Source organism: Cnephaeus nilssonii (genome assembly GCF_951640355.1).
Source record: "Cnephaeus nilssonii genome assembly, chromosome: 18".
In the NCBI taxonomy this organism is placed as follows: domain Eukaryota; kingdom Metazoa; phylum Chordata; class Mammalia; order Chiroptera; family Vespertilionidae; genus Cnephaeus; species Cnephaeus nilssonii.
Window position 1 is genome coordinate 37,713,291 of NC_137089.1, and position 26,315 is coordinate 37,739,605.

The window sequence follows — 26,315 nt, forward strand, 5'->3', positions numbered from 1 at the left end:
TTGCTCAGTGGATAGAGCATCGGCCTGTGGACTGAAGAGTCCTGGGTTTGATTCCAGTCAAGGGCATGTACTGGGTTGCCAGCTTGATTCCCGGCCCTGTCAGGGCTCATGCGGGAGGCAACCAGTCGATGTGTCTCTCTCACATCGATGTTTTTGTCTCTGTGTTTCTCCCCCTCCCTTCCACTCTCTCTAAAAATAATGGAAATATATCCTCAGGTGAGGATTAGCAACAACAACAAAAAAGAGTTTGCTTTTGTATTGTTTATTTTGAGTTGTCTGTTAAATATTATTTATATGAGTAGTTGCTCATAAAGTTTTGATTCAGATTTATACATTTAGGAACAAGTTCATAAAAGGAATTGTTCCCACTCACACCTGATTTTCAGGATAATACGAAAGAAACACAGCCTACATTCTTTGACTTCCTGGAACTGATCTTGGAGGAGAGGGACAGCCTGCCCCATGGTGCCCTCTGGTGACCACAAAACTCAGTTTTGCATTTTGCTCAGTAAGAAAACGTGTATCTCAGGCAGGTACTAAAAAAGCAATCAAACAGAAAAAGGGGACATCTATAATACTTTCAACAATAAAGATACATTTTTAAAAATCAGTCAAACAGAAAGGTTTACAATTTGTGTTGAGATGACACCTTGTCTTTACTATAATAAAAATAAACAAATATTCTTTTAATCTTCCATTAATATTTTGGGGGTTCACTAAAGATATATTTTTCCTAACCTTTATAAAATACTGGCCTGTGACTGTCACTCTAATTAGGTCATAATTTCATTGAAATTATTTATTCTGTGATCTTTAAAAGTAGTTTATGAATTCTATAAAAGTTAAGAGTTATTAAATTATATCTAAAATGAAAAGATAAAATAAAACAAGACTGATACTGTTTTAAAGCCTTTAAAAAAACTGTGAATGCTGGAAGTTTCTTTCTGCTTAGTCACTACATTGGTTTTCTATGCTGCTGTAACAAAGTAAAGCAAGATGGTTTATTACCTTATCGTTTTATAGTTTAGAAGTTCTACCTGAGTGTTCCTGACTATCATAGAGTTGCATTCCTTCTTGCAGTTCTTTGTGACCTTCTGGAACGACCACAAACCACATAGAGTGAGTCATCTAGCAGAGATGGGAAGAACTGGAGTTTCAAGTTAATTCAGAAAGGAAAAAGAGCATTTTGATTTGAGGAAGCAGTTGAAACTCTAGATAAAATTATTTCCTTGTCCTACTGAAAAGAGTAAATAAGCTAAGGCAGTCCGTTCTTTTTTCCTCTTCAGGAAACAGTGGCATTTACTGCTTCTCTTCTAAGACCCCGTGTAATTGGAGAATGGATTGGTCGAGAAGAGAATGATGCTGATCCATTAGCAGCCGAAATGCTACAGCCCCCAATTCCAAGAAGTAAAAATGAACATTGGGAAAGTGAAGATAGCAGCTCTAGCCCCACAGGAAGGTAAGTTGAGATGGTGTCTAAGATTCTGAAAATTATTAATCATTACAAGGTGAAGGGAAAATAAACCCAAGTGCATGACTTTGTTGAAATAAGTCTTAGCAATTTTATATAGAAAATTATGTTGGACTCCACACAAGATAAAAATTAATTTCTCTGTTTTAAAATTAGAGTACTACTAGAATTGCTTTTAGATTTTGGTTTTGATTTTTTTTCCCTTTACATCTAAAAAAAAAATTACCATCTCTTTGTCTCTAATACCAAATAGAGAAATAATTTCAAGGATAAAAACTGTAGTTGAGATGTTCTATAATATTGAGCAGGGAATGGCTGACTGTTAAGAATTGAAAGAACATATATCTTTATGAATAAGTGTTTTCAAAATTTTGGGGTAGATAACCAGAAGAGGGATTGCTGGGTTATATGGTAGCTCTGTTCTTAATTGTTGAATGAACCTCCATACTGTTTGCCATAGTGGCTGTACCAGTTTACATCCCCACTAGCAGTGTGTGAGGGTTCCTTTTTCTCCATATCTTTTCCAACACTTGTTATTTCTTGATTTATTCACAATGGCCATTATAACAGGTGTGAAGTGGTATCTCATTGTGGTTTTGACTTGCATTTCCCATATAGCTAGTAAAGTTGAGCATCTTTTCATAAATTTGTATGTCTTCTTGGGAAAAGTGTTGATTCATGTCCTCTGCCCCTCTTATAATCGGATTGTTTGTTTTGTTGTTGAGTTGTATGAGTTCTTTATTGAAGAACCTTATTGGAGGTAAGTTTGCAAATATCTTCTCCCTTTCAATTGGTTGCCTTTTTGTTTTGCTGATGGCTTCTTTGGCTGTGCAAAAGCTTTTTAGTTTGATATAGTTAGTCCCATTCATTTATTTTTGCTTTTTCTTTCCTTTGTGGTCAAGTTCATAAAAACATCTCTAAGATGAAGGGATATAAAACAGAAATAGACACAGACAACAGTGTGGTGGTTACCAGAGGAGAAAGGGGGTCAGGAGAGGATGAAGAGGGTAAAGGCGGGCAAATATATGGTGACGAAGGAGACGAGACTTTGGGTGGTGAGCATACAATGCAATATACAGATGATGTATTTTGGAATTGTATACCTGAAACTCATATAGAGGTATTAATCAATACATTTAATTTAAAAAAGTATCCAAAAGGGAGAACTTCTGATGTACAAGAGACATATAATCAAGGATAAGAAAACTATTAAATGTATAATAGACAATATAAGGCAGTGTTAATGTGGAATATAAAGAAAAAAAAACCCTTGGTTAAAACCATTTAAGTTTAGAGTTGATAACTATGACTGCATGTACATTTATGATTTGTAAGTTTTTAAGTCCGTATTTCATTTTACTCAGACCTGTGAGGCTCAGAATGGGTGACGAGAGATTTGCCTTATGTTTCCATATGCTGGTAGAAGGGAAATGTTCAGATCATATTTACTAGAAAAAGTATATTTAAATAGCAATTGCAATGAGTAAAACTCAAAACAAAAATGAAAACTTCTATAAGAGAGTTGGAGTGATGAAAGCATTCTGAAGCATGGCATACACGAGGTTGAGAAAATTGATATAAATACCCATGAACTGAAATGTGGCTGGAGCTAAAACTATCCATGAGTGTGACTAGCTGAGCACCATAGAAGAGTTTTTCCTATGCATAGCATAGCCACAGTAACTTTGTATATCCTATGTTAAATTTAGTAGCAAGCAATAACTATTCTTTCTCAAGGAAAAATTATATTTTCTACAATATAATAGCTTTCAGGCTTTTTTCACTTTGACTTATCACTTGGCTGGAGGGAAGGAAATTCAGAATACTCGTTAATGTGCTTTAGGCATATGGAAAAAAATGATTCCATTTCCATGAGAAATAACTTTTAAATTATTTAAGTAGTTTTGAGTTTCCTATATAAGGAGAATAAAACCATTTTTAAAAATCCATTTACCTTCTTTTGTAAAATGCCAGATCAATTTCACCTGTCAATGAGGGTAATTTCATTTTTAATACCAGGCTTATAAAACCTGGTATTGCTTTATCTTTATTCATTGCTAGATCTTTAGTTCTTAAATATAAAATAGAGAAATGTCAATTTTCATTTTGCTTTCATTTAGTCATAATAATAATTGGAGCTATTTATTGCAAATGTTAGTGTTTCTATTTTCTTCCTTGCTTATGTGAGCTCTTATTTTCTCTTGAATACCATTAAAGGGAATCTTTCCTGCAATTCTAGTTCAATCCCTTACCCATAAAAACTCAATCCATAAATATCTCTCTCAAATATTTGTGTAAAAACGTTTCCAGTTTTATTTTTCTCTAGCTTTGAATTACGAGTTGAGGTATTACCTATGAAATGAAGAAAGTGCTTAAGTCCTGCTCAGATGCCCCAGTAGAGCTGAAATAATGCATGCATACCTGAACTGGATTTAAAGAATAACAATAAACTATGGATGGGAAACTATATCTCTCCCATCTTCTAATACATAACAGTACTTCTGAATTTATACCAGGCACTCATATACCATTAGATTTAATTTGGATGAATAAGAAGGGGTTGAGAAGAAATTTTTAAATGACTCTACAGTTTGCAGCTTTAGTGTTAGCTTTTGTCTTTAAATAGTTATGAAATTGTACTATAACTTAACAGTCACAGACATTCACAGACTACATGATATTCTAGATCTGGAAAGAAAAGACTTAATTTTCAAAGATGACTCCTTCCATTTTCCTTTCCGCTAATGGGACCCATCTATGTGCCTCCTTCACTCATATGACTGATGTCTATTGACCTCAGTCATATGAGTGAAGGAGGCACATAGATGGCATCCAGTAGACGTGTGCTAAATGAAGTTTATTTATAAGAAGGATTGTTTATTGTCCAACTTAATTTTTTCTACCTTGGCCTTTACTGTTGTTTAATGCTCAAATCTTATTTGAATGTCTGTTATGACTACATTCCATCTTTGGTACATACCCAACTTTCCCTTTCATTCAGAATAATACATACACAATAGGCTGGACTTTCACCATTAGATTAGAGAGGATTAAATAAAAGCATAGTGAACCTTAAGAGTCTTATGGGTAGAAACTTACCCACAATTTCCTCCTGGAAGTTTTTTTTTTTTTAATGATATTCCTTATATGAACTTGTTCCTTAGGTTCTGCAATACAACATTGTATGAAAAGAGTCAACAAATTTAATAAGTGTTACTGTTACTTGAAGGGTTAGGGGCTGGTTCAAACAAAGGCAATTAGGAAGGAGATATGGAGAAACTATTAGAATAAGACAGAAGCTACTAACACAGAATCCATGAACCCTATATGGTCACTGGATAGACTCAAGAGATTTTTGAATCTCTTGAAATTACATGCAAAATGTTGTATGTATGTGCACATGGACATTTTCCTGCATTTTTATGCCACATCTTTCATAGATGTCAAAGTGGTTCTAAATTAAGACAGTCAAAGAAATAAATTAAAGCATCTGAGCTATAAAAGAAAGAGGGATTACAAAAGAGAAAGGGGAATATATTGGGGAATGATTAAAGTTTTCCACAATTGTCAGGTACAACCAAATGGCATTAGTTGTTATGGCTTGTCTAGCCATTTAGGGGGGAAATATATATGTTCATTGCACATTTAGAGTTATTAAAAATAATCACACAATAATATAAACAAAAATTAAGTTTAATAAAACTACATAATTCTATCTTAAGCCATCTTAACTAGACTTTGTGAAAGCTGGGTAATGGAGTTCCCAAAATTACTTGCTGAATTGTAATGTGAATTTGTAAATAGGTTCATCAAGGCTTGAAAGCCTAATGAAGCTTCTCTAAGTTGAGCCACCTTATTAAAACAAGAACAATATCAATAAATAATATAGAACTGGTGAATTGGCTTTATTTGCTAAGTGAACATTGTTATTGGATGGTAAATAGGCCATAAAATGCATAGAAAAATCTTACAACTTAGAAATATATCCTATATAATAAAAGCCCAGGGACCGATTGGCCAGTAGCTATGACACGCACTGACTACCATAGGGCAGACGCTCAACACAGGAGCTGCCCCCTGGTGGTCAGTGTGCTACCACAGTGGGAGTGCCACTTGACCAGGTTGAGCGCTGCTCCTGTTGTAAACCCCGGGCCACAGGCAGGAACCCGGGCTGTGATCATTGCATTCTCCCCCCCCACCCCCCAGCCTCCTCCTTCACGCTCCCTGCTGCCTCCTCTGGGTGCCCACAGGCCTCGCAGCGCCGCCTCTGGGCTCACAGAGTTGACCCCAGAGGCTGGGAGGCAGGTTCATGGCCGCCATGGGACTGAGGCCTACTCCACCACCTCTCAGTGCTATTGTCCCTGAGCCTGGCCCTGACCGGGTCCCCTGGAGAGGCGAGTGCTCCGGCTCCACAGAAGATGCCGGACCAGGGAGCAAACACTCCGAGGGCAGGTCCACAGCCACTCGGCTGACCGGGATGAGTGGCGCTCCCACAGTGGGCCGATCCCTGCAGGCCATGCCCCCCACCAGTGCACGAATCCCATGCACCGGGCCTCTAGTATTATTAAAATAAAAGCCAAAATCTCTTCCCATTGAGAAGTTTTCCCTTACATTAACCGTTTGCACTCAGATGTCGAGTGTGACTCGACACGGTTAGCATCGGTAGCAGCTTGTATGTCGAATTGTATTGAAGTATCAATAATTTGAAATATAAAAAAATCCAAATAAATAAGTTTGTATGAAAAGAAACTCCAGTTTTTTATTCTACTGCCGCGCTTTGTAAAATCTGGGGTATTTAAAAAATTAAATCCCGAGTAGAATAAAGGAATCGAGAAAAAAGCAAGTGAGTGCAAAGGGTTAAAACTCATCATTGCTATATCTATAAACAAAGGCTGGAAATGTTCCCCTTCCCTTAGAGTACCCTTTATTGGCAGCAAGAGACAAGAAATAAACAAGTGAATATAACAATATCAGCCATAAGTTAAAGTAGTGATAAGTAATGTGATAGAAAGTAAACCACAATAGAAAGGAAGAAAATGGATGGAACAAAGAACCTTAATACATATTGTCAGATTTTGACTGTGTGGACATGATAGATAGATGTAATACATGTGGCAGAGACTAAATCAAACTTATTAATTTAGGAATACTCTAACATGTAGATTTTAAGCATAAAGAATGTTAATCAAAAATCTTATCAACCAAAGAACAGAAGCCTTAAAAAGATCTAAAACATAAAAATTATACCTTATGACTTACAAATTTCTATTTAAAGCCAAAAAATATATCACTAAGTCATGAATTTATATCAGGATGTTGATGAGGTCATTTTTATATGTTCAAAATATAGACTCATAGACTCATCGATGGACTCTCATTAAACAGTCATCATTTGGGACTTACTCAGTGGTTAGGTCTCACAGCCCAGCACTATCTTTATGACCAAACCATGTATTTTAATGAGACTGATGACAACAATTGTGTCCACCCTCATAAAATGGTCTTGGTCATTATTGGTTGATGAATAGGAGTCACACATCTGCAACCTGCCATTTGTTCCTTATCTTCCACATTTCGACCTTCAAATTTTTCCTTCTTCTGTTTCATGACCAGTCTTCCTATTGCCCTGGATTTTCATTTCTCTCAAGGCGGAAGACTCATATACATTTACTTAAATGAATTCTTATTTTATTTAGTGTGTTTTAAAAATGAAGTTCAAAAAGAAAGGTGATTTTAAAAAATATCTATTGAGCACTAGCAGAAGGTAACATGCTAGGTACAGATTAGGTTCTGCCTACTAGGCTGTGATGGTGAACTGAAACAAGCTTAGGATACAAGTCAAGAGAGGAATCATCCAGTTTGCCACTAACTAGAGCGTATGGTCTCAAATAGAATATTTACTAACCCGTATTCAGAAACAGTGTGTGAAACAAAATGGATCAAGGTCGGAGACCCTTTCTCCCTCCCTACTTGGGAGTCCATTCTGTGGGACTCTTTCCCTCTCCCCATGTGGGAGTCTGTACTTAATTCTTCAATAAATCTCCACCTTTGCTATACCACAAAAAAAAAAAAAAAATGGATCAAGGTCAAGTATCGGGGAAGAGTGGGACCAGGAAGAAGACTGTCCAGAGGGAAGAGGAAGTCTTCACCTGGAGAGGTAGGCACACCAGGGTAGGGACATCAAAGCCACTTTAAATTGTCCCTTTCCATCTGATCTTGGTGTAGAAGTTACTCTTTTAAAGCAAAGCAAAATAGATTCCTAGAGTGTATTAACACCACACTGAAAATATTAACTGCTATTCTTTTTCATATGGCCTAAGGCTTCTTGTGGTTCCCTTTCCCTTTTGTTTTTCTAATTTAAATTTTATTTTTCAATTAAAGTTTACATTAAATACTATTTTGTATTAGTTTCGGGTGTACAACAAGTGGTTAGATAAAGTAATTCCCCTGATATTTGCAGTACCCACATAGTTATTCCAATATTATTGACTATATTCCCTGTGCTGTACTGTCTATGGGAGATATAAATGCTCAAGAAGAAACATGTAAATATTTAGAAAGCTGCCCATTATGTTTTTTGAACATATAATGATGTTGGTTACCACTTTAGAGACTGCTCTGTGTGCTTCCTCATGACAACATTATTATTATTCCCATTTTAGGAATAAGGAAACTAAGTCCCGGAGTGGATAGCTATGAAGTAGCAGAACTAGGCTGTCTTGCTTTCAAATTCTATGTCCTTAATACTTTGCTATGCAGCTTTTCTTCAGGGAAAAGTTCTAAGAATCACAACATTATTAAAATTTAGGTTCAGTGTTTGGGTAAGAAGGGGCCCAGAACCCTCAGTGCTCTTAGAAACACCCCAAACCCATCTCTCCCCATCTCTCCACCGCCTGTTTGCATAAGATCCTGCTTTCCTCCCATGTTCTCTCTCCTGGTGCAGTTTTCACTTCTACAATCCACAGGCCTTTCTCATTCTAAAGGCCTTCTCAATGAATACAGTTGGTCAAGGAAGATTTTTAAATTTTTACATTATTTCTCAGTTTAAAAGACACACGAAATTATTCAGAAGACTGATGCCATGACAAGAAATTGGGGTAAATAAACCTCCATCAATTTTCAAATGAATTTTTTTATGTTTAATCTCTACTATTAAAGTATAACAAAGAGTCTCATTAATTGAATTTGAATTATACTGATAGTTACTAAAATAGAAACAAATATTTTAAAAGGTATGCCTTTTTTTAATTTTTATTACAACAATAGTTCCTGTTTAAGTGGGGAACCTAAGTTAGGATGGAAGTTAAAGTTGAAATAACTATTGTTGACAAGAGTATGCCTTCATTATAATTTCTCTTATTTTTACCCTCAAGTTTTCACTTGGAAAGTATCAAACGGCAAAAAATTTAAGAATAGTAATATCAATATTTACACACCCTCCACATATATTCACCAATTAACATTTTGCCTTTGTGTTACCTAAGGTAATAGATCAGTCAATTCTAATTTATTTGTTCTATTTATTTTTTTATACTGAACCACCTGAAAATAAGTTATCCATATTATAATGTGTTAACTCCTTAATTCTTTAACATTCATTTCCTGAGAATAAGGATATCCTCATATACAACTAAAATACCATTAACATACCAAAACTTTTAACAATGGTACCATAAATTATCTAATATGGAGTCTATATTCAACTTTCTCTCATTTTTCCAGTAAAGTCTTTTATAGATTGTTGTGTTTTGGTATTTGTTTGTTTGTTTCTTTTTTATCCACCATCTAATAAAGGATCATGTGTGGAGTTAAGTTTTCAAGTCTCTTTAGTCTCTATAATCTAGAACAGTCTCCAACCTTTGTTTTATTTTATAACATTGATATCCTTGTAGATGACAGGCAATTGTTTCCAAATCTGGACATGTCTGATTGTTTCCCGATCATTAAACTCAAGTTAAATATTTTTGGCAATAATTCTACCTAGGTAGTAGTACTGAGTACTTCTCCTTTTTTCCATATCTAGAGATTCATAATGTCAGTTTGCCCCATTATTGTTGAAACTGAGTTTGTTTACTTGCAAGGTTAAGGCCATATCCACTAGGTTTCTTCATTGTGAAGATATCATTTGCTCTTTGTAATTAACAAGTCATCTACCCCCTCTGCTTTGGAAAAGATGGCACAGACTCTCTCAGCTCCTCCCTCTCAAATACAACTATAAACCTTGGAAACAATGCAAGAGGCAGCCAACGTAACTTTATGCTGTGAGAAATGTAAAGAGGAAGATGGATTGGCTAGGGTTCTGACGACTGGAGGAACAACAGTGGCTAGCAACATATGATCCCCCCCCAACAGCATAAGGCAAACGAGGCCTGGTATTTCCCCACCCCAAACTAGCAAGAGGAGGTGGTGGCCCCGATAAGTTCATTTCTCCTCCTAACCAAACAGGAGTCCTGCCAGCCTCCCTGGCAGAGCCTGGTTGCACTGGGCAGGGAATTGATGCGAGTCCCACTCACAAGAAAGGGTCAGAGGGCATACTGTCCTTTCCTGCCAGACTTGAGAATCCTCTTCCCCACTGAAGACGGGGCAGTTAAGTGCCTTTTACTTGACAAAAAGACACAAGTAAGAGGGATCCCTCCACAGCAAAGCTTGACACAGGAATCCTTTATGTCCCCACAGCCAGACATTCCCTTTATCTACCTAAAGGCACCAGATGCACAACCTGGAGATGCTCCTTTTGCCCTCTCAGGCAACACCAGCAGGTGCACTGGGAGCCACAGCAACACCAGACAGCCCAAGCAGTCTAAAAAAAGCACTTCAAGAGCTCTGAAACTGTCATTGGAACCACAAGTTACAAAAGTAAGCCAGGTGGCTGCCTTCTAAAATAAAAGATATGAATAGGCCCCAGACACTCTTAAAATAATAGTCAAGTTGTGCAAATCACGTTATACCAAGAACCAGGAAAATCACACCTTACCTGAGAAAAGATAGTCAACTAGTGCCAACATTAAGATGAATCAGATGATGGAATTGCCTGGCAAAGAATTTAAATGCACGTGTTTCCTAAAATAGAGTCAGAAGATAAAGTGACGTCATTCTCACATCAGACATTAGATTACAATATGTGATTGACTTTATTCAGTGAACATGCAACTCCAGCAATTTGCTCTGATCACGTCAGGGTCACTGAAACCCTCAGCCATCCTAGTTTACAACTTTCAACTTTATTTTGAATTCTTCCCATGAAATCTAATTAATCCTGCTGTTTTAAAAATCATAAAAATGCTTCAACAAGCGATTACAAGTTCCCTTGAAACAAATGAGAACATAAAATATCAACAAATATAAATACTGACAAAGAACCAAGTGAAATTTATGTAACTGAAACAAAATATAAAAATTTGTTAAATGGACCCAGATTGGAAATGACAGAGTATAGAATTTTTTAATGTGAGGACAGATCTATAGAATTTATCCAAAATGAACACCAGAGAGAAAATAGACTAAAACTTATGTATATACCCAATAAAAATTTCAACAGGCTATTTTGTGGATATCAACTAACTGATTCCAAAGTTTGTATAGAGTGGCAAAAGACCCAGAATGGTGAACAAATTATTGAAAGAGAAGAACAAAATCGGAGAACGGGTACTATCTTACTCCAAGACTTACTATAAATCTACAATAATCAAGACAGTGTATATTGGCAAAAGATTAGAGAATAGGACAGAAAAGAGAGGCCAGATAGCCCAGAAATATAGTAAACTGATCTTTGACAAAGGAGCCAAAGCAATCCAATGGAGCAAAGATAGCCTTTTCTACAAATGGTTCTGGAACAACTGGACATCCACATGTAAAAAAAAAAAAAAAAAAGAAAAAAAGAAAAAGAAAAAGAGACAAGTCTAGACAGAGACCTCACAAAATTTAATTCTAAATGGATCATAGACTTAAATGTAAACTGTAAAACTATAAAACTTCTATAAGATAACAGGAGATAACCTATATGACCTCAGGTGTGGCAGTGAATTTTTAGATATAACACCAAAGGCACAATCCATGAAAAAAAATGTGAGCTTGATTTTATGAAAATGAAAACGTGAGAAATGAGGTACCAAAGGATGTCTAAGAAAGAAGACAGGCTCTGTATTTTTATTATACTTGGGGGAAAATTTTGATAAAATGCCCATAAATTTGCATGGCAAGATAATGGAATGAAATGTGGTTGTCTATTTTCTTCACTCACCACAGCTAATGCATCATGTCATCATCGTTGAACGTTAACCCTTAAATATTTCTTCAGCTTAAAGGTGGAACCCAAGACAAAGGGATTAAAGCAACAGCAACAGCAACACAAGAAACTGCTGGCAGCAATGCTCTCTCAAGATTCTTTTGAGTCTGTTCACAGCCCTCCCCCACCTGTAACAGAAGAAGATATTGATAATGAAGATGATGCAATGGAATTGCTGGGTAATTTTAAAAATTAATAATTTCTCTTTTTCTTCTTCTTTGGCATTGTAAATGTATGGTGATTAAGAGACTTTAAGAGTTTTGAATAGTTTTGTCTTAAGGGAAAGAGCTTAACACACATTTTATTTACATTAGACTTTTATGAAGTTGCATCTAAGAGCTAAGTTGAAATCACCTAAGCATGCGAACTATTAGACTGTATTTTGTGTTTTATATATGCAGCCTTCTGACTATTTAATCAAGCTTTATTCTGTGTGCAATTGTGATACTCAGTTCTGTTTGCTTTATTTTCTGATTATAATTGCCTTGATCACATCTTTTGTCTATAAAATGTATCCAAAGTACATATTTCAATCCTCATCCCATATGTCCCCCTGTTATTTAAGAATGTTTCATAAAAATAGATTAAATTTAAAGAGGCAGAGAGTAAAATAATGCTTTATATCTTCCATAAATGACAGAAAAGTTGAAATGTAGACATTTCAGTTTTTAATTTTTTCACAGGCCCATTACTTTCATAAAAACGTTATTAATGTTGTACATGTAAGAAATCCTTTTATGTCTGTTGATGAAGTAAATGCATGTTTTTGTGTCCTCAGAAATATTTTTGTAGTAACTTTAAAAACTTGAACTTCCCTTTGGAAAACCGTTTTTCCAAAAGAAGGAATGAACTTTTATTTCAGAGAAAGTGACCCACATATAAAACAACATTTTTGTTTCAGTGATATCAATTATTCTATTCCAAATAGTTAGAGCAATTTAAAATACTTTGTAACAATATACCAGTAAGAGAATAAGTAGTCTAGTCATTTGAAAGCTTTAAATAAGTTTAACACATAAAATATGGAGTCCCAGAAATAAGCATATATTTAAATTTTTTTTCTTATGCCAGATTCTTTGGTTTTAAGTATTTATGACAGTAAAACACTATCATTATGATAAACCAGTAGCCCATTTGCAGGAAGAATCCTGCACGCGGCCGCTGCGGCCGCCATTGTGCGCTGCCGCTGCCGCTGCCGCCGCCATTGTGGCCGCCGCGCCTGCCCCGCTCCACCCCGCCCCACCCTGCCCCGCCCCGCCCGGGCTTTCCCTCTGGCAGCCACCATGCTTTCCGCTTTTCCTCCCTCTTCCTTCTAAGTTGTCTTTAGTCTTCACTCCTTCCTCCCTCAGCGTATGCAAATTAACTGCCATCTTTGTTGGGTAATTAGCATACTCGCCCTGATTGGCTGGTGGGCGTGGCTTGGCATAGCAAAGGTCCGGTCAATTTGCATATTACTATTTTATTAGGTAGGATGATGTAGGTTTCTTTGCATTGGCCTACAGAGTTGTTATTTAGTCAGTGATGGCAGGCTCACTGATGTTTTCTGATGTTATAATACCTGCATTTATTCTAGCATTGAGGAGACTCTATCGTGGTATTTTCAAGCTGTTGGTCTCTCTCTTTTTTAATAGAACAATTAAGCCTCCGTCCTTCTTAAAGAATCTTCTCTTCCCCACCTCCAAATCATTACTGTGGCAGATGTGCCAGGTGTGGTGGTCATACCTGTAAATATTTCTCTCTTTTCCATGTCCATCGAGGCTAGAGAGCAATCCAGTTCCTGAGTTGGGACAGCTGGGGATTGAGAAAATGAAAGAAAGAGACAGACACAAAGGTAGAAGGAAAAAGCTGGGGCCGGGTGGGATCACTGTCCTCTGACATGGACAGGGACAGGAACAGTGACCCTGAGCCAATACAGCGTGTTAATTTTATACAGCAAAAAAACAGGAAGTTTTACTAAAAGTCAAGACAAAGGAGATTATGTGCATTCTTGGGTGGGCCCGGGTCATATTCATTCCTGGTGCTTGGCTGGATTTAAATAACAAAACCCACTCCCTGGCACCTGGGCTGAAGGTCAAGCTGACAACACGCCTGCCTTTTGGCAAAGCATGTTTCCAGGACGTGGCTTTGCCAAAGGCCACTGGATTCAGCTGACAATAATTAAAGAAATGCCCATGTGCCTTCCCAGGCGCTCTCTACACATACCTTTTTCAATTAATTTCCATTCAACAAGTATTTACTGAGCACTTACGACGTGCTAAGCAGTGGGTCCTGGAGACATAAAAATAAAATAATCACCGTCTCTGTTTGCTAGAACCTTACCTTCTAGTGTTCAAGATAAAAATGTAAATACATCACTCCAGTAGTGTTGCTGCAGGTCTAATTTGATTAAGTTTACAGTTGTATATAGGAAGAACCCCTAATGCAGCAGTAGGGGACGGCGATCAGGGAATATTTCCTAGAGAAACTGATTGTTCTGGTGAGTCCTGAGATGCATCGTTAGCAGGCAGAGTGCAATCATTCTCCTTGTAGGTTTACTCTGGTAGGAATGGACTCTTTGCATTTGTGCCCTAGGACAGTGCTTATAAATTGTTCCTCTGCTTTGGTCAGTAACAATGAATTGACATTGGATTGTGCCAATATCTTCCTCTCTCTATCCATTCCTGTAAATGACAGCTCATAGTCAGCTAATGTCCACGTGAAGGCAACTATAGCTTGCCACAAGAATCTTTTGAAGAAATGCAGGCTCAGACTCACTTTAGGGTTTCGGACAGCCTCAGGAGGACAGAGGAAATCACAGAACCTCAGTGATATCTCAAGGAATTCTCTAAGGGATTCTTTAAGGGGACTCTGATGTCCACTCAGTGCTGGTGCCCCCTAGATGCCAGCTGCTCTGTTATCAAGTGTCTGGTCTCCCAAGCTGAAGACCAGAGTGGGTTTTGGGGACTACCTAACGTGAGCAACGAATAGCTGGTCCTCATTAATTTTTTTTCATTTAGACATTTTAGCAAATTTAATCACAAGAGATCATCAAAGGACTTGGACTTTCTTCCTGAGACATGTAATTCTACATGTCGCAGCACAGATGGCTGGTGGTATACTAATGCTGATCTCTAGATGCTCCAAGTCCATTGGTCTGTCCCCTAAAATAATGCCGTACGCAGCTTTCCCTGTTGCCTACTTGTCTCAGTGAACAAAGGTGATATAGCAGAAAATTCAATCCAAAAGATGGTTTCACCCAGAAAGTTCATCTACTAAATAAAATGTCATTTGAATATGAAATATGTTTGATTTTAAGGTCCAAATATTTGTACCCACTGATATCATTTAATTATTTTTAAAATACATATTTAAAATATAAACTCCAGAGTTTTCTTCAAAAGTAACTAGTATATATAAATTCATTACTTACGATGTTACTTATGTCTTTCACTAAGGTAATGACTCATCTTTTGTATGAAATTAAACAAATGTACATGATTATTTCAGTTAACACAAGAAGAATTTTTTCAGTCATGATACAATGACAGGTTAATATGCCACGTATGGATATAGCGTAAAATAGTTCTTATTTATTTTAGGACCTGACGTCTTGGATAGCCATGTATATCTCTTAATATTTCAATGTTTTTCAATGGAACCATTGGTACAATACTCCTAAATCTGTTTAGAAACTATAAAAATCTACCTTCCTAGTCCTTTTAATATTAGATTTCCATCATTTTCTTTATTATTATAGAATTTTAAGACAATATTTTTGAAACTCTGCTTCTAAAGAAACATCTGATTATATTTATTTGAAGCAAATGCAAATGCTAAGTTCTTGAAAATTTAATGAAATAAAATTGTAGTACATAGAATCAAGTGTAAAATCAGAGACATCTGGTATTTAAAATATCTTTTTTAATCTACCATGTTTTGTAGAATGGTTTAGCTCTAGCTTATGTGTCTTAGGGTTTAAATTATTATTATGTATACCATGATTTAATAGGCTGAATTTTTTATTATGTATGTGAAACACTGTAAACTTTTTGAAATGATAAGTAAAAGGTGTAATGATTAGCTTACATTAATATATAAATAATCATTTCTTAGCAAAACTGATTGATTGGAAGGGTTTTTGGGAAAAGGTTTTTCGTTGAAGTAGTAAACTTTTAACAAAATATTAATCCTGGTTTTATTTATTATGAAATCTAGCATTGTTAATATATACTAATATTTAATTCTCTACAGTTTAGTTGCATTTTTGTGGATTTCTTTTCTAAATGTATTGGGTATGTGAAAAAAATTTTAGTATATCATTTATAATTTTTTATGTAGATTAAATATTTTCTGTAGGATTGCTTTAAACACTACTTATAAACTCATAGTATATAAGTAAATTAATATGTATCAGAGAATAACATATCAAAATTTGTGGAGTGTAAGATATAACAATTTTAATCATCTCTGAATTTGGTACTCTGATTACAGAAGATATTGAATAAAATATCTCCATGTCACCTTAAATTTAAGTAACTTTCACTTCAACTATAAGATATTCTCAGTTATTTTAGTAATTGTGCTAGAAATTGACCACAATGAGTAAACCATAATAAAACATTTTCATGCTTTTTAAGTTATTAAAATAAGTAATTTTCAAAAATGGAAAGACAAGTTACAATGGTACAAGATATAAAAACCTTTATATATTTTGTTTTATTTTTTTACAGAAAATTTGAGGGACTAAATTAGTTTCAAAGATTTCACTTTGTGAATATGAACCCATTATCATCATGTAACATGCATTTTTCCTCTTATTATTTATGAAATGCTAATTGCAATCCATGTTTGTTCTCTGCATGATTTATACTCATTAAAATATCATTAGAATTATTTGAAAGATACAACTACTTTTCTTACACATTTTAGTATGGGTTATTACACTTTATGATTTTTTATACTTTCTCAGAATTGATGATGAGGCTAATATCTAAAAATCACGTGCAAGAATTACTAAAAAAGAAAAAACAGGATTAGTCATGCTTTATATTTTCTAGTCATATATACATATTTAAAATATAAACTCAGAGTTTTCTTCAAAAGTAACTAGTATATATAAATTCATTACTTACGATGTTACTTATGACAAATCCTACGTCACAGTCATCTAAACATTAAAACTAAAGTTATATTACCAAAACATACAAGGTGCTTAAAAATATTTTTTATTTGTTGTAAATTTAATACTTAAGAACAAGCATAATTATGCTGGTATTCTTTGCAGAATATAGTAATTGAGTTTCTAAAAAACTCAGTATATTACCACATTCTGTACAATATAAACTTAATTTTCTAGAGGCACTCATGACAACAAAATGATCCTTTGGCAAATTCTTCTGCATTTTTAAAGAAAACGTTCACTCTCTTGTTTTGTTCTTTTTTTTTTTTTTTTTTTTTGGAGCCTTCTTAAAATAGAGAGCACCCGTTTTTGCAAAATAGCATGCATTTTACCTAATCAGAGATGGGTGCTGTCACTCTCTTTTGTTCACGGGGGTGGAGGGCCTTAATGTAAAACAATAATCTAACTACCTATTGTCATACCTGTATTTTAATGGTCTAAAGTGTGTGAAATAGACTGGAGCACATGGGAACATGGATACACACTTTGTTTCCTTTGCATATCACTCATTGGGTGTATCAGGGCAACAGAAACGTTATCAGTTTTAAAATGAATATTTTTTGTAGAAAAGATTCTGTTAAAATGTATGAAGACTTCCAAAATTAAACGTATGGATACTTTAAGTTGTCTGTAAAATTGCTTTAAATACTACTTAGAAATTCATTCAGCATAGTATGAAAGTATCTTAGTGTGGAATCAGTACATGTTAGAGATTAAAATATCTAAATTTGTGGGGTGTCAAAATGAAATAATTTTGAGCACCACTGACTTAGTGCTCTAAGTCTAGAACATACTGAACAAATTATATCCCAAATAACCTGCATCTAAGTAAACCTCATTTTTAAATATAAGATATTCTTACAAATGTCAGAGTTATACTGGTTAATTAAATATTATAGAAATCCTGTATATATATTTTTAAATGTTCACTAATTGACTTAGTATTATGGAAAAACTAGAACCTCACACAGATATATAAAAATAGCTTTCACATTCGAAGTATTAAATATTTCCTTCTGTGAAGTCATAGGATATACAGGGTAGACAAAAGTAGATTTACAGTTGTGAGTATGCAAAGCACAGTTTATTCTTGTATTATTATTTGTTAATTATGGTATTATTTATTTCCATTACAACTGTGAACTTATTTCTCAGTTTTAAAATAAAGAAAAGTAATACATGCTTATTACTGGTCTTACAATAGTTTCAGGATTTTAGCCTTCTTAGTTCACATGTGAACACTATCAACATGATTTCACTGTTTATTGCCTTCCAGATAAGCAAAAAATTTCAAGAAAGAGTAATTGTTTTTAAGAAAACTATTAGCACTTATAAGTCAACATAGCTTATTTTAGGGGATTTTAATATCAGATCTGAGAGTCAAATTTCTTCTAAAATACTGTTTATTTTTTATTATTAAAAGGCAGATATTCAGTGTAAAAAAATGTGGCATCACAGAAGGTAAATGCAAATGGAATCTAAGTAAGTTGAAAGAAGGAAATGATGCAGTTAAGAAGAGGAATCAATGACCTAGAAAGCTAACAGAGAATATTAGCAATGCTGAAACTGATACATCCCTCATAATGCTGACACAGAAAAGGGTAGAAAAACACAAATTAACAGTATGAAAAAAGAAAGATAAGACCAGACTTCACTATAGATCTTACACAAAAGATAATAAAAAACATGTGAAAATAACTTTATATCAGCATATTTGACAACTTGGGTATAATGAAAAAAAATTCTAGCAAAGCACATCATACCAGATATAAAAAAGGAGAAATAGGATATCTGAATAGTTCCATATTTGTTAAAGAAATTGAATTTGCAAACAAAATCCCTCCCCAAAAGACAACTTCAGGTTCACATGGTTTCTTTGATGAATTTTCAAATCTTAAATCAAAAATTAATGCCAAATGTAATAAACTCAGGAATTGGAGAAGAGAGAAAACTTTGCAGGTTGTTTTGAGACTGGCATGTCCCTTATGGACACAGATACATATGTTCTCAACAAAATATTATTAAATTAAATCTCTATGATCCAATACGGTCTCAATCAAATTTCTAATAGGCTTAAAAAAAGAAAGAACTTGATGAGCTAATTCAAAAATATATATGGAAATAATGACCTGAAATTAATAAAATCATCAGGGAAAAGGAGAGTATCTGGAATTAAAATATCTGATTTCAGGACTTACCATAAGGCTACAACAGTCGAGACAATATGGTATTGATGTAAAACTTGATAAGCAAATCGATGAAATAGTTTAAAGTTTAGAAATATGTATATCTGGTCAGTTCATTTTCAACAAAGGCATCAGGCAATTTGATATATAAAGAAAATATTTTCAAGCATTGGCACTGGAACAATGAGATAAATGTAAAGAAATCAAACCATAACAAAAATTATTTTTAAATGAATTATAGGGACAACCTTGAAGCAGGCAGAAATTTTTTTAGAGATAACTTAAGGATAAAAGAAACATTTGATAAACTGGACCTCATTAAAATTATAAGCTTCTCAGAAAATGAGAAGAAAGTAAGAAGAAAATTTAAAAAATAGAGAAGCATACCACTTACTGGGAGAATATATGGACAATATATCTGGCAATCATTTCTTGACCTTTTGGCTAAGATCAAGTATAGTATCTGTTCTTATCAGCTTAATATCTGATATGTCCTTTAGCTGAGGACAATATACTTTTTAAAAAAGGGCAAAAGCTTTCAACAGGCAGTTCACAAAATGAGTTAAGCAAATGGTAAATAAGCACATGAACAATGTTTAACTTCATTAGCCATCAGAAAAATGCAAATTAAAACAACACTGAAAGATCACTACAAACCAACTAGAAAGGCTAAAGTTAAAGACTCTCAACACAAAATATTGCCAAGAATGTGGTGTAGCTGTATATTTCAAATATTGCTCATAGGAATGAAAAATTTCACAGTCACTTTGGAGTCAATGTCTGGCAGTTTCTTATAAAATTCAATGTGTACCTACACTATGGCCTAGAAATTCTTAGATATTTTCCTAAGAGAAATAAACATGTATCCTCAAATATTTGTGTATGAAAGCAGTTTTATTATAAATATCCTAGACAGAAAACAAATCAAAATTATAAGCACTGGGAGAACTTATAAATAAATGGTGATATATTTACACAATGAAATATTGTTAAATAATAAAAACGACTCAACTGATACATGTGACAATCTGAAGGAATCTCATTGTTATGGGCCAATTCATATAGTGATGCCATAACTCCTAATTTTGGTACTATTTGGAGACAGGACTTTCAGGGATAATTATTAAGATTACATGAGGTCATAAGGGTGGGTTCCTAATTCAGTAGGTCTGGTGGCCTTATAAGAAGAGAAAGAGACAGAGCCCTCTCCCCCTTCCTCTCCCTCTCCCTCTCCCTCTCCCTCTCCCTCTCCCTCTCCCTCTCCCTCTCCCTCTCCCTCTCCCTCTCCCTCTCCCTCTCCCTCTTTCTCTGCCTCTGTGCACGCACACTCAGCACTCAGGAAAGGCCATGTGAGGATGCAGTGAGAAGGTGGCCATCTGCAACCCAAGGAGAGAGCTCTCACCAGACATTGACCCAGCTGACACCTTAACCTTGGATTTTCCAGCTTCCATGACTGCGAGAAAATAAATTTCTGTTATTTAAGCCATCCAGTCTAAGACATTTTGTTATGGCAATTTAAGCCAAATAAGACACGTATAAACATTACGCTGAACAAGAGAAACCAGAAACAAATGACTACATACTATGCTAATTTAATCATAGGAAACTCAAGAACAGACAAAACTAATCTATGGTGATAGAAATCAGAACATGGTGCTGATGGTGAGGGATTGGTATATGAGGGAACTTTCTGTGCTGATAGAAATATTTTATATTTTCACTGAAGTGCTCATTACATGGGTGTATACATTTATCAAAACTCATTACATTGTACATTTACTATTTGTGCATTTTCTTGTAGATTTGAATCTGAAAAAATAAAATAGAAATTTTTGTATATAAAAATCATGGCTGCATAATGTTAGATCATGAGAATACTCAAGGAGTCAAAATTAAATTTGACGTTTGTTATTGTTCCTGAAATAAAATGATTATATTTTATAGAAACACACATGAGATATGAAAGGTAATTTAAGACCGTAATATAGGCATTTGCTATGGAAATGTCTCAATTGTGACCTTTAATATGTTTTCCAAAGTCTGTGCCTATTGTAAGCATCATGTTTGAATAATCCCGAACAAAAATAGAAATTGTCATTTTAATTTCATAGTTGCACTTCAGAATTTGATCTTTGATGATAAATTTCCTAGTTTTAAATATATATACTCTTCCAATGTGGTCACACTATCTTTATTTGATATACTGAAATTTCCTTCCTTACTGACTTGCTTGTGATACAAAGAGCTCAAGTTGTGGCAATTTAAACTGAAAATGTTATTGTTATCAACTGGAAATGTGTAGTACATATAATGTGATTCTTTTTATATTCTTTGTTTAAACATCTTTAGTGAGATATACATACATGACATAAAATTTATTCATTAAATGTATAGAATTCAATGGCTTTTACTATGTTCACAGAGTTCTGCAACCATCCCACAATCTAAGTTTAGAACATTTTCATCCCCCCCCCTGCCTCCCGCCACAAAAAAAAACCCAACAATTAGCAGTTACTCCTTGTCCCACCACCACCCACTCCCTCACAGCGAGGCAATCATTACTGTTATTTTCTGTCTTATGGCTTGGGTATTCTGAGCATTACATAAATGAAATCATACACTATGGTGGTCTTCTGTGAAGGGCTTCTTTTACTTAGTGTAATATTTACAAAATTTATTAATATTGTAGTTGTATTAGTCCTTGTTCCTTTAAAGAAAAAAGAATAGTCTAGGTTTTAGAGCATTTTTTGGTTCATAGCAAAATTGAGCTTATGGCACAGAGATATCCCCCACACCACCAACTCCCCCATATGCACAGCCTCCCCGACTAGCAACACCCTACAGCAGTGGGCGACAAACCACTCTGTTGACTAATGAGTTTGCTGACCACTGCCCTACAGTAATACATTTATTATAATAAATGAACATACATTAGCAAAATATTATCATGTAAAGTTGATACTTTTACACCAGTGTTTGTTTTGGGTTTTGTACATTCTTTTTCATTCTATTGGTAATGAAAACTGTATAGTGACATGTGTCTACCAATATAGTATCATACAGCGTAATTTCACTGCCCTAAAAATCCTCTATGCTTCTTCTATTCATGCCTCCCTCACCCATAACCATTGGCAACCACTGATCCTTTTACTGTATCCATAGTATTGTCTTCTAAAGAATTTCGTGCAGTTGGAATCATACAGTGTGCAGGCTTTTGATATTGACTTATTTCACTTAGTAATCATTAGCATTTAATGATTACTCCATGTCTTTTTATGGCTGGGTAGCTCATTTATTTTTAACACCAATAGTATTCCAGTTTGAATGGTACAATTTATCTTTTCATCCACTGAAGGACATCTTGGTTGCTTCCAAGTATTAGCAGTTATAAATAAGGCTGCTAAAAACATCTGTGTGTGCAGATTTTTGTGTGAATATAAGTTTTCAGTTTATTTGGGTGTATATCAAGGAACATGATTGCTGGATTGTATAGTAGAAGTATGTTTAGTTTTGTGAGAAACTGCCAAAGTATTTTTCAAAGGGACTGTACCATTTTGCATTCTCCCCACCAAGAAATGAGAGTTCTTGTGGCTTCACATCTTCACCAGCTTTTGGTGCTGTACATTTTTTGGACTTTAGCCATTTTAATAGGTGTGCAGTGTTACCTCATTTTATTTGCAAGAGCCTAATGCCATATGATGTTGAAGACGTTTTCATATGCTTATTTGCCAACTGTCTTTTTTTTTTTTTTTTGGTGAGATGTCTGTTCGCATCATTGGCCCATTCTTTAATTGGGTTGTTCATTTTCTTATTGTTGTATTTTTAAATAAATCTTTATTGTTGAAAATATTACATATGTCCCTTCCCCTCCCCATTGCCCTTTCCTTCCCCCAGCCCCCCGAGCCTTCACCACCCACTGTCTGTGTCTATGGGTTATGCATATACACATATGAGTTCATTGGTTGATCTCTTCCCCCTCTCCTCCCTCCCCTGCCTTCCCTCTGAGATTTGGCAGTCTGCTCAATGTTTCTCTGTCTCTGGGTCTATTTTTGTTCATCAGTTTATGTTGTTCATTATATTCCACATATGAGTGAGATCATGTGATACTTATCTTTCTCTGACTGGCTTATTTCACTTAGCATAATGCTCTCTAAGTCCATCTATGCTGTTGCAAATGGTAAGAGTTCCTTCTTTTTTATAGCTGCATAGTATTCTATTGTATAGATGTACCACAGTTTTTTAATCCATTCATCTGCTGATGGGCACTTAGGCTGTTTCCAAATTTTAGCTATTGTAAATTGCGCTGCTATGAACCTAGGGGTGTATATATCCTTTCTGATTGGTAGTGTTTCTGAGTTCTTGGGATATATTCCTAGAAGTGGGATCACTGGGTCAAATGGTAGTTCCATTTTTAGTTTTTTGAGGAAACTCCAAACTGTTTTTCACAGAGGCTGCACCAGTCTGCATTCCCACGAGCAGTGCACAAAAGTTCCCTTTTCTCCACATCCTCACCAACAGTTGTTTGTTGATTTATTGATGATAGTCATTTTGACAGGTGTGAGGTGGCACCTCATTGTCATTTTGATTTGCATCTCTCAGATGATCAGTGACTTTGAGCACTTTTTCATATGCCTCTTGGCCTTCTGTATGTTCATTTTGGAGAAGTGTCTATTGAGGTCCTTTTTCTTCCTTTTGTTAATTTGTATGAATTCCCTGTAGATTCGACAAATTCCAACACCCTTTTTTATAAAAACTCTCAACAAAGTGGGAATAGAGGGATCATACCTCAACATAATAAAAGCCTTATATGAAAAACCTATAGCCAACATCATACTCAATGCACAAAAGCTAAAACCACTTCCCATAAGAACAGGAACAAAACAGGGATGCCTACGTTTACCACTCCTATTTAACATAGTACTAGAAGTCCTAGCCATTGCAATCAGACAAGAAGAAAAAATAAAAGGCATCCAAATTGGAAAGGAGGTAGTAAAAATGTCACTATTTGCGGATGACATGATACTGTACATAGAAAACCCCAAAGACTCCATCAGAAAACTACTAGATTTAATAAATGAAGTTGGCAACGTAGCAGGATATAAAATTAATACCCAGAAATATATGGGTATTTCAGAAAGGGAAACCATTTACCATTGCAACAAAAAAAATTTAGATACTTAGGAATAAACTTAACCAAGGAGGTAAAAGACCTATATTTGGAAAGCTACAAGACATCGAAAAAAGAGATAGAGGAAGATATACGGAAGTGGAATAATATACTATGTTCATAGATTGGTAGAATCAATATCATTAAAATGTTCATACTACCCAAGGCAATCTACAGATTCAATGCAATCCCTATTAAAATACCAATAGCATAATTGACAAAACTATAACAAATTGTCCAAATCTTATTGTTGATTTTTGAAAGCTCTTTGTTTTTTTTTATCCCCTTTACCCATGTTGTGTATGCTTTTAGTGTGTTTTGTATAACAGCCCTTTACCAAATCCATCTTTTGCAAATGTTTTCTCCAAGTCTGTGGTTGTCTTCACATTCTCTTGATCTTTTCTTTCACAGAGAAGTTTTTAATTTTAATGAAGACCAGTTTATTCTTTCTTCATTGATCGTGCCTTTGGTGTTTTATCTAAAAAGGTACCACTTTACTGAAGATCATTTAGGTTTTCTTCTATGTTATTTTCTACGAGTTTTATAGTTTTTCATTTTACATTTAAGTTTGTGATCCTTTTTGAGTTAATTTTTGTGAAGGGTATATGTAAGATCTGTGTTTAGATTCATTTCTCTGTGTATGTATGTCCAGTTGTTTCAGTGTCATTTTTGAAAAAACAACCTTTTCTCTATTTTATTGCCTTTTCTTTTTTGTCAAAGATTAGTTAACTATATTAATGCGGGTCTATTTCTAGGCTCTCTATTCTGTTCCATTGAACTGTATGTCTGTTTCTTTACCCATGCTACACTGTCTTGATTTCTTTAGATTTATGGTAAGTCTTGACTTTGGTAGTCTGTCCTCCAATTTTGGGAAAACTGACATCTTATAATATTGAGTCTTCCTTTCCTTGAACACGGAATACCTGCCCAATTGTTTAGCTCTTCTTTAGTTTCATTCATTAGAGTTTTCTAGTTTTCCTAGTGTACATCTTGTACGTATTTTGTTAGATTTATATCTAAGTGTTTTATTTTTAAAGGTGCTAATGTAAATGGTAACTGTCTTTTTAATTTCAAATTCCACCTTTTAATTGCCAGTATTTAGGAAAGCAATTGGCATGCAGCCTTGCTATAATTTCTTATTAGTTCCAGGAGTTTTGTCAGTTGTTTTGCATATTCTCCATAGACAATCATATCATCTGTAAACCAACAATTTTGTTTCTTTTTCCCAATGTTTGTACATTTTCTTTCCTTTTCTTATTGTATGAGCTAGAACTTGAAAAAGTGTTGAAAAGGATTGATGATACAGAACATATTTGCCTTCTGCCTGACCTTAGTGGGAAAGCTTCAAGTTTCTCACCACTAAGCATGATTTTAGCTGTAGGTTTTTTGTAGAGATTTTTTCTCAAGTTGAGGAAGTTTCCCTGTTTCTAGTTTACTGAGAGTTTTTATCTGGAATGAGTTTTGTCAAATGCTTTCGCATCTATTTATATGATCATGTAATTTTTCTTTTTTAATCTGTTAATATGAGGAATTATTGATTTTTTAATGTTGAGCCAGCCTTGCATACTGAGATAAAACTTATCTTGTCATGGTTTATAATTATTTCTACACATTTTGGGATTAGAAAGGCTAATATTTTGTTGAGGATTTTTGCATTGATGGTCATGAGAGATATCTGTAGATTTCTTTATTGTCTTTCTCTGTTTTTGGTATTAGAGTAACACTGGCCTCAAGGAATAAGATAAAAAGTATTCCCTTTATCTTCTGGAAGGAATTATAGAGAATTTGGTATTATTTCTTCCTTAAATGTTTGAGAGAATTCACAGGTAAACTCATTTGGGCCTGGTGCTTCTTTTTTGGGGAAGCATATTAATTATTTTTTGTAAAAAATATGTTTTTATTTATTTTTTAGAGGGAGAGGAGGAGAGAGATAGAGAGAAACATCGATGAAAGAGAAACATCATCGATTGGCTGCCTCCTGCACACCCCCTCAGGCATTGAACCTGAAACCTGGGCATGTGCCCTGATCAGGAATTGAGCTAGTGACT

General features: G+C 34.8%; 1 protein-coding gene across 5 annotated transcripts in view; it reads left to right on the plus strand.

Annotated features, from left to right (window-relative positions):
- Nucleotides 1–26,315, plus strand: part of LOC307113920 (uncharacterized protein C8orf34) — a gene marked incomplete at both ends in the record, with an annotated part of 253,601 nt that overhangs the window by 64,848 nt on the left and 162,438 nt on the right. For 4 of the 5 annotated variants that reach the window (XM_079795931.1, XM_079795933.1, XM_079795932.1 and 1 more), the window contains 2 exons: nt 1,287–1,459; nt 11,769–11,935. In XM_079795931.1, coding sequence (XP_079652057.1) covers nt 1,287–1,459; nt 11,769–11,935 — 340 coding nt within the window. Of the gene's footprint in view, nt 1–1,286; nt 1,460–11,768; nt 11,953–26,315 lie in introns of those variants that run through there. The other variant, XM_079795934.1, reaches the window with a different exon arrangement.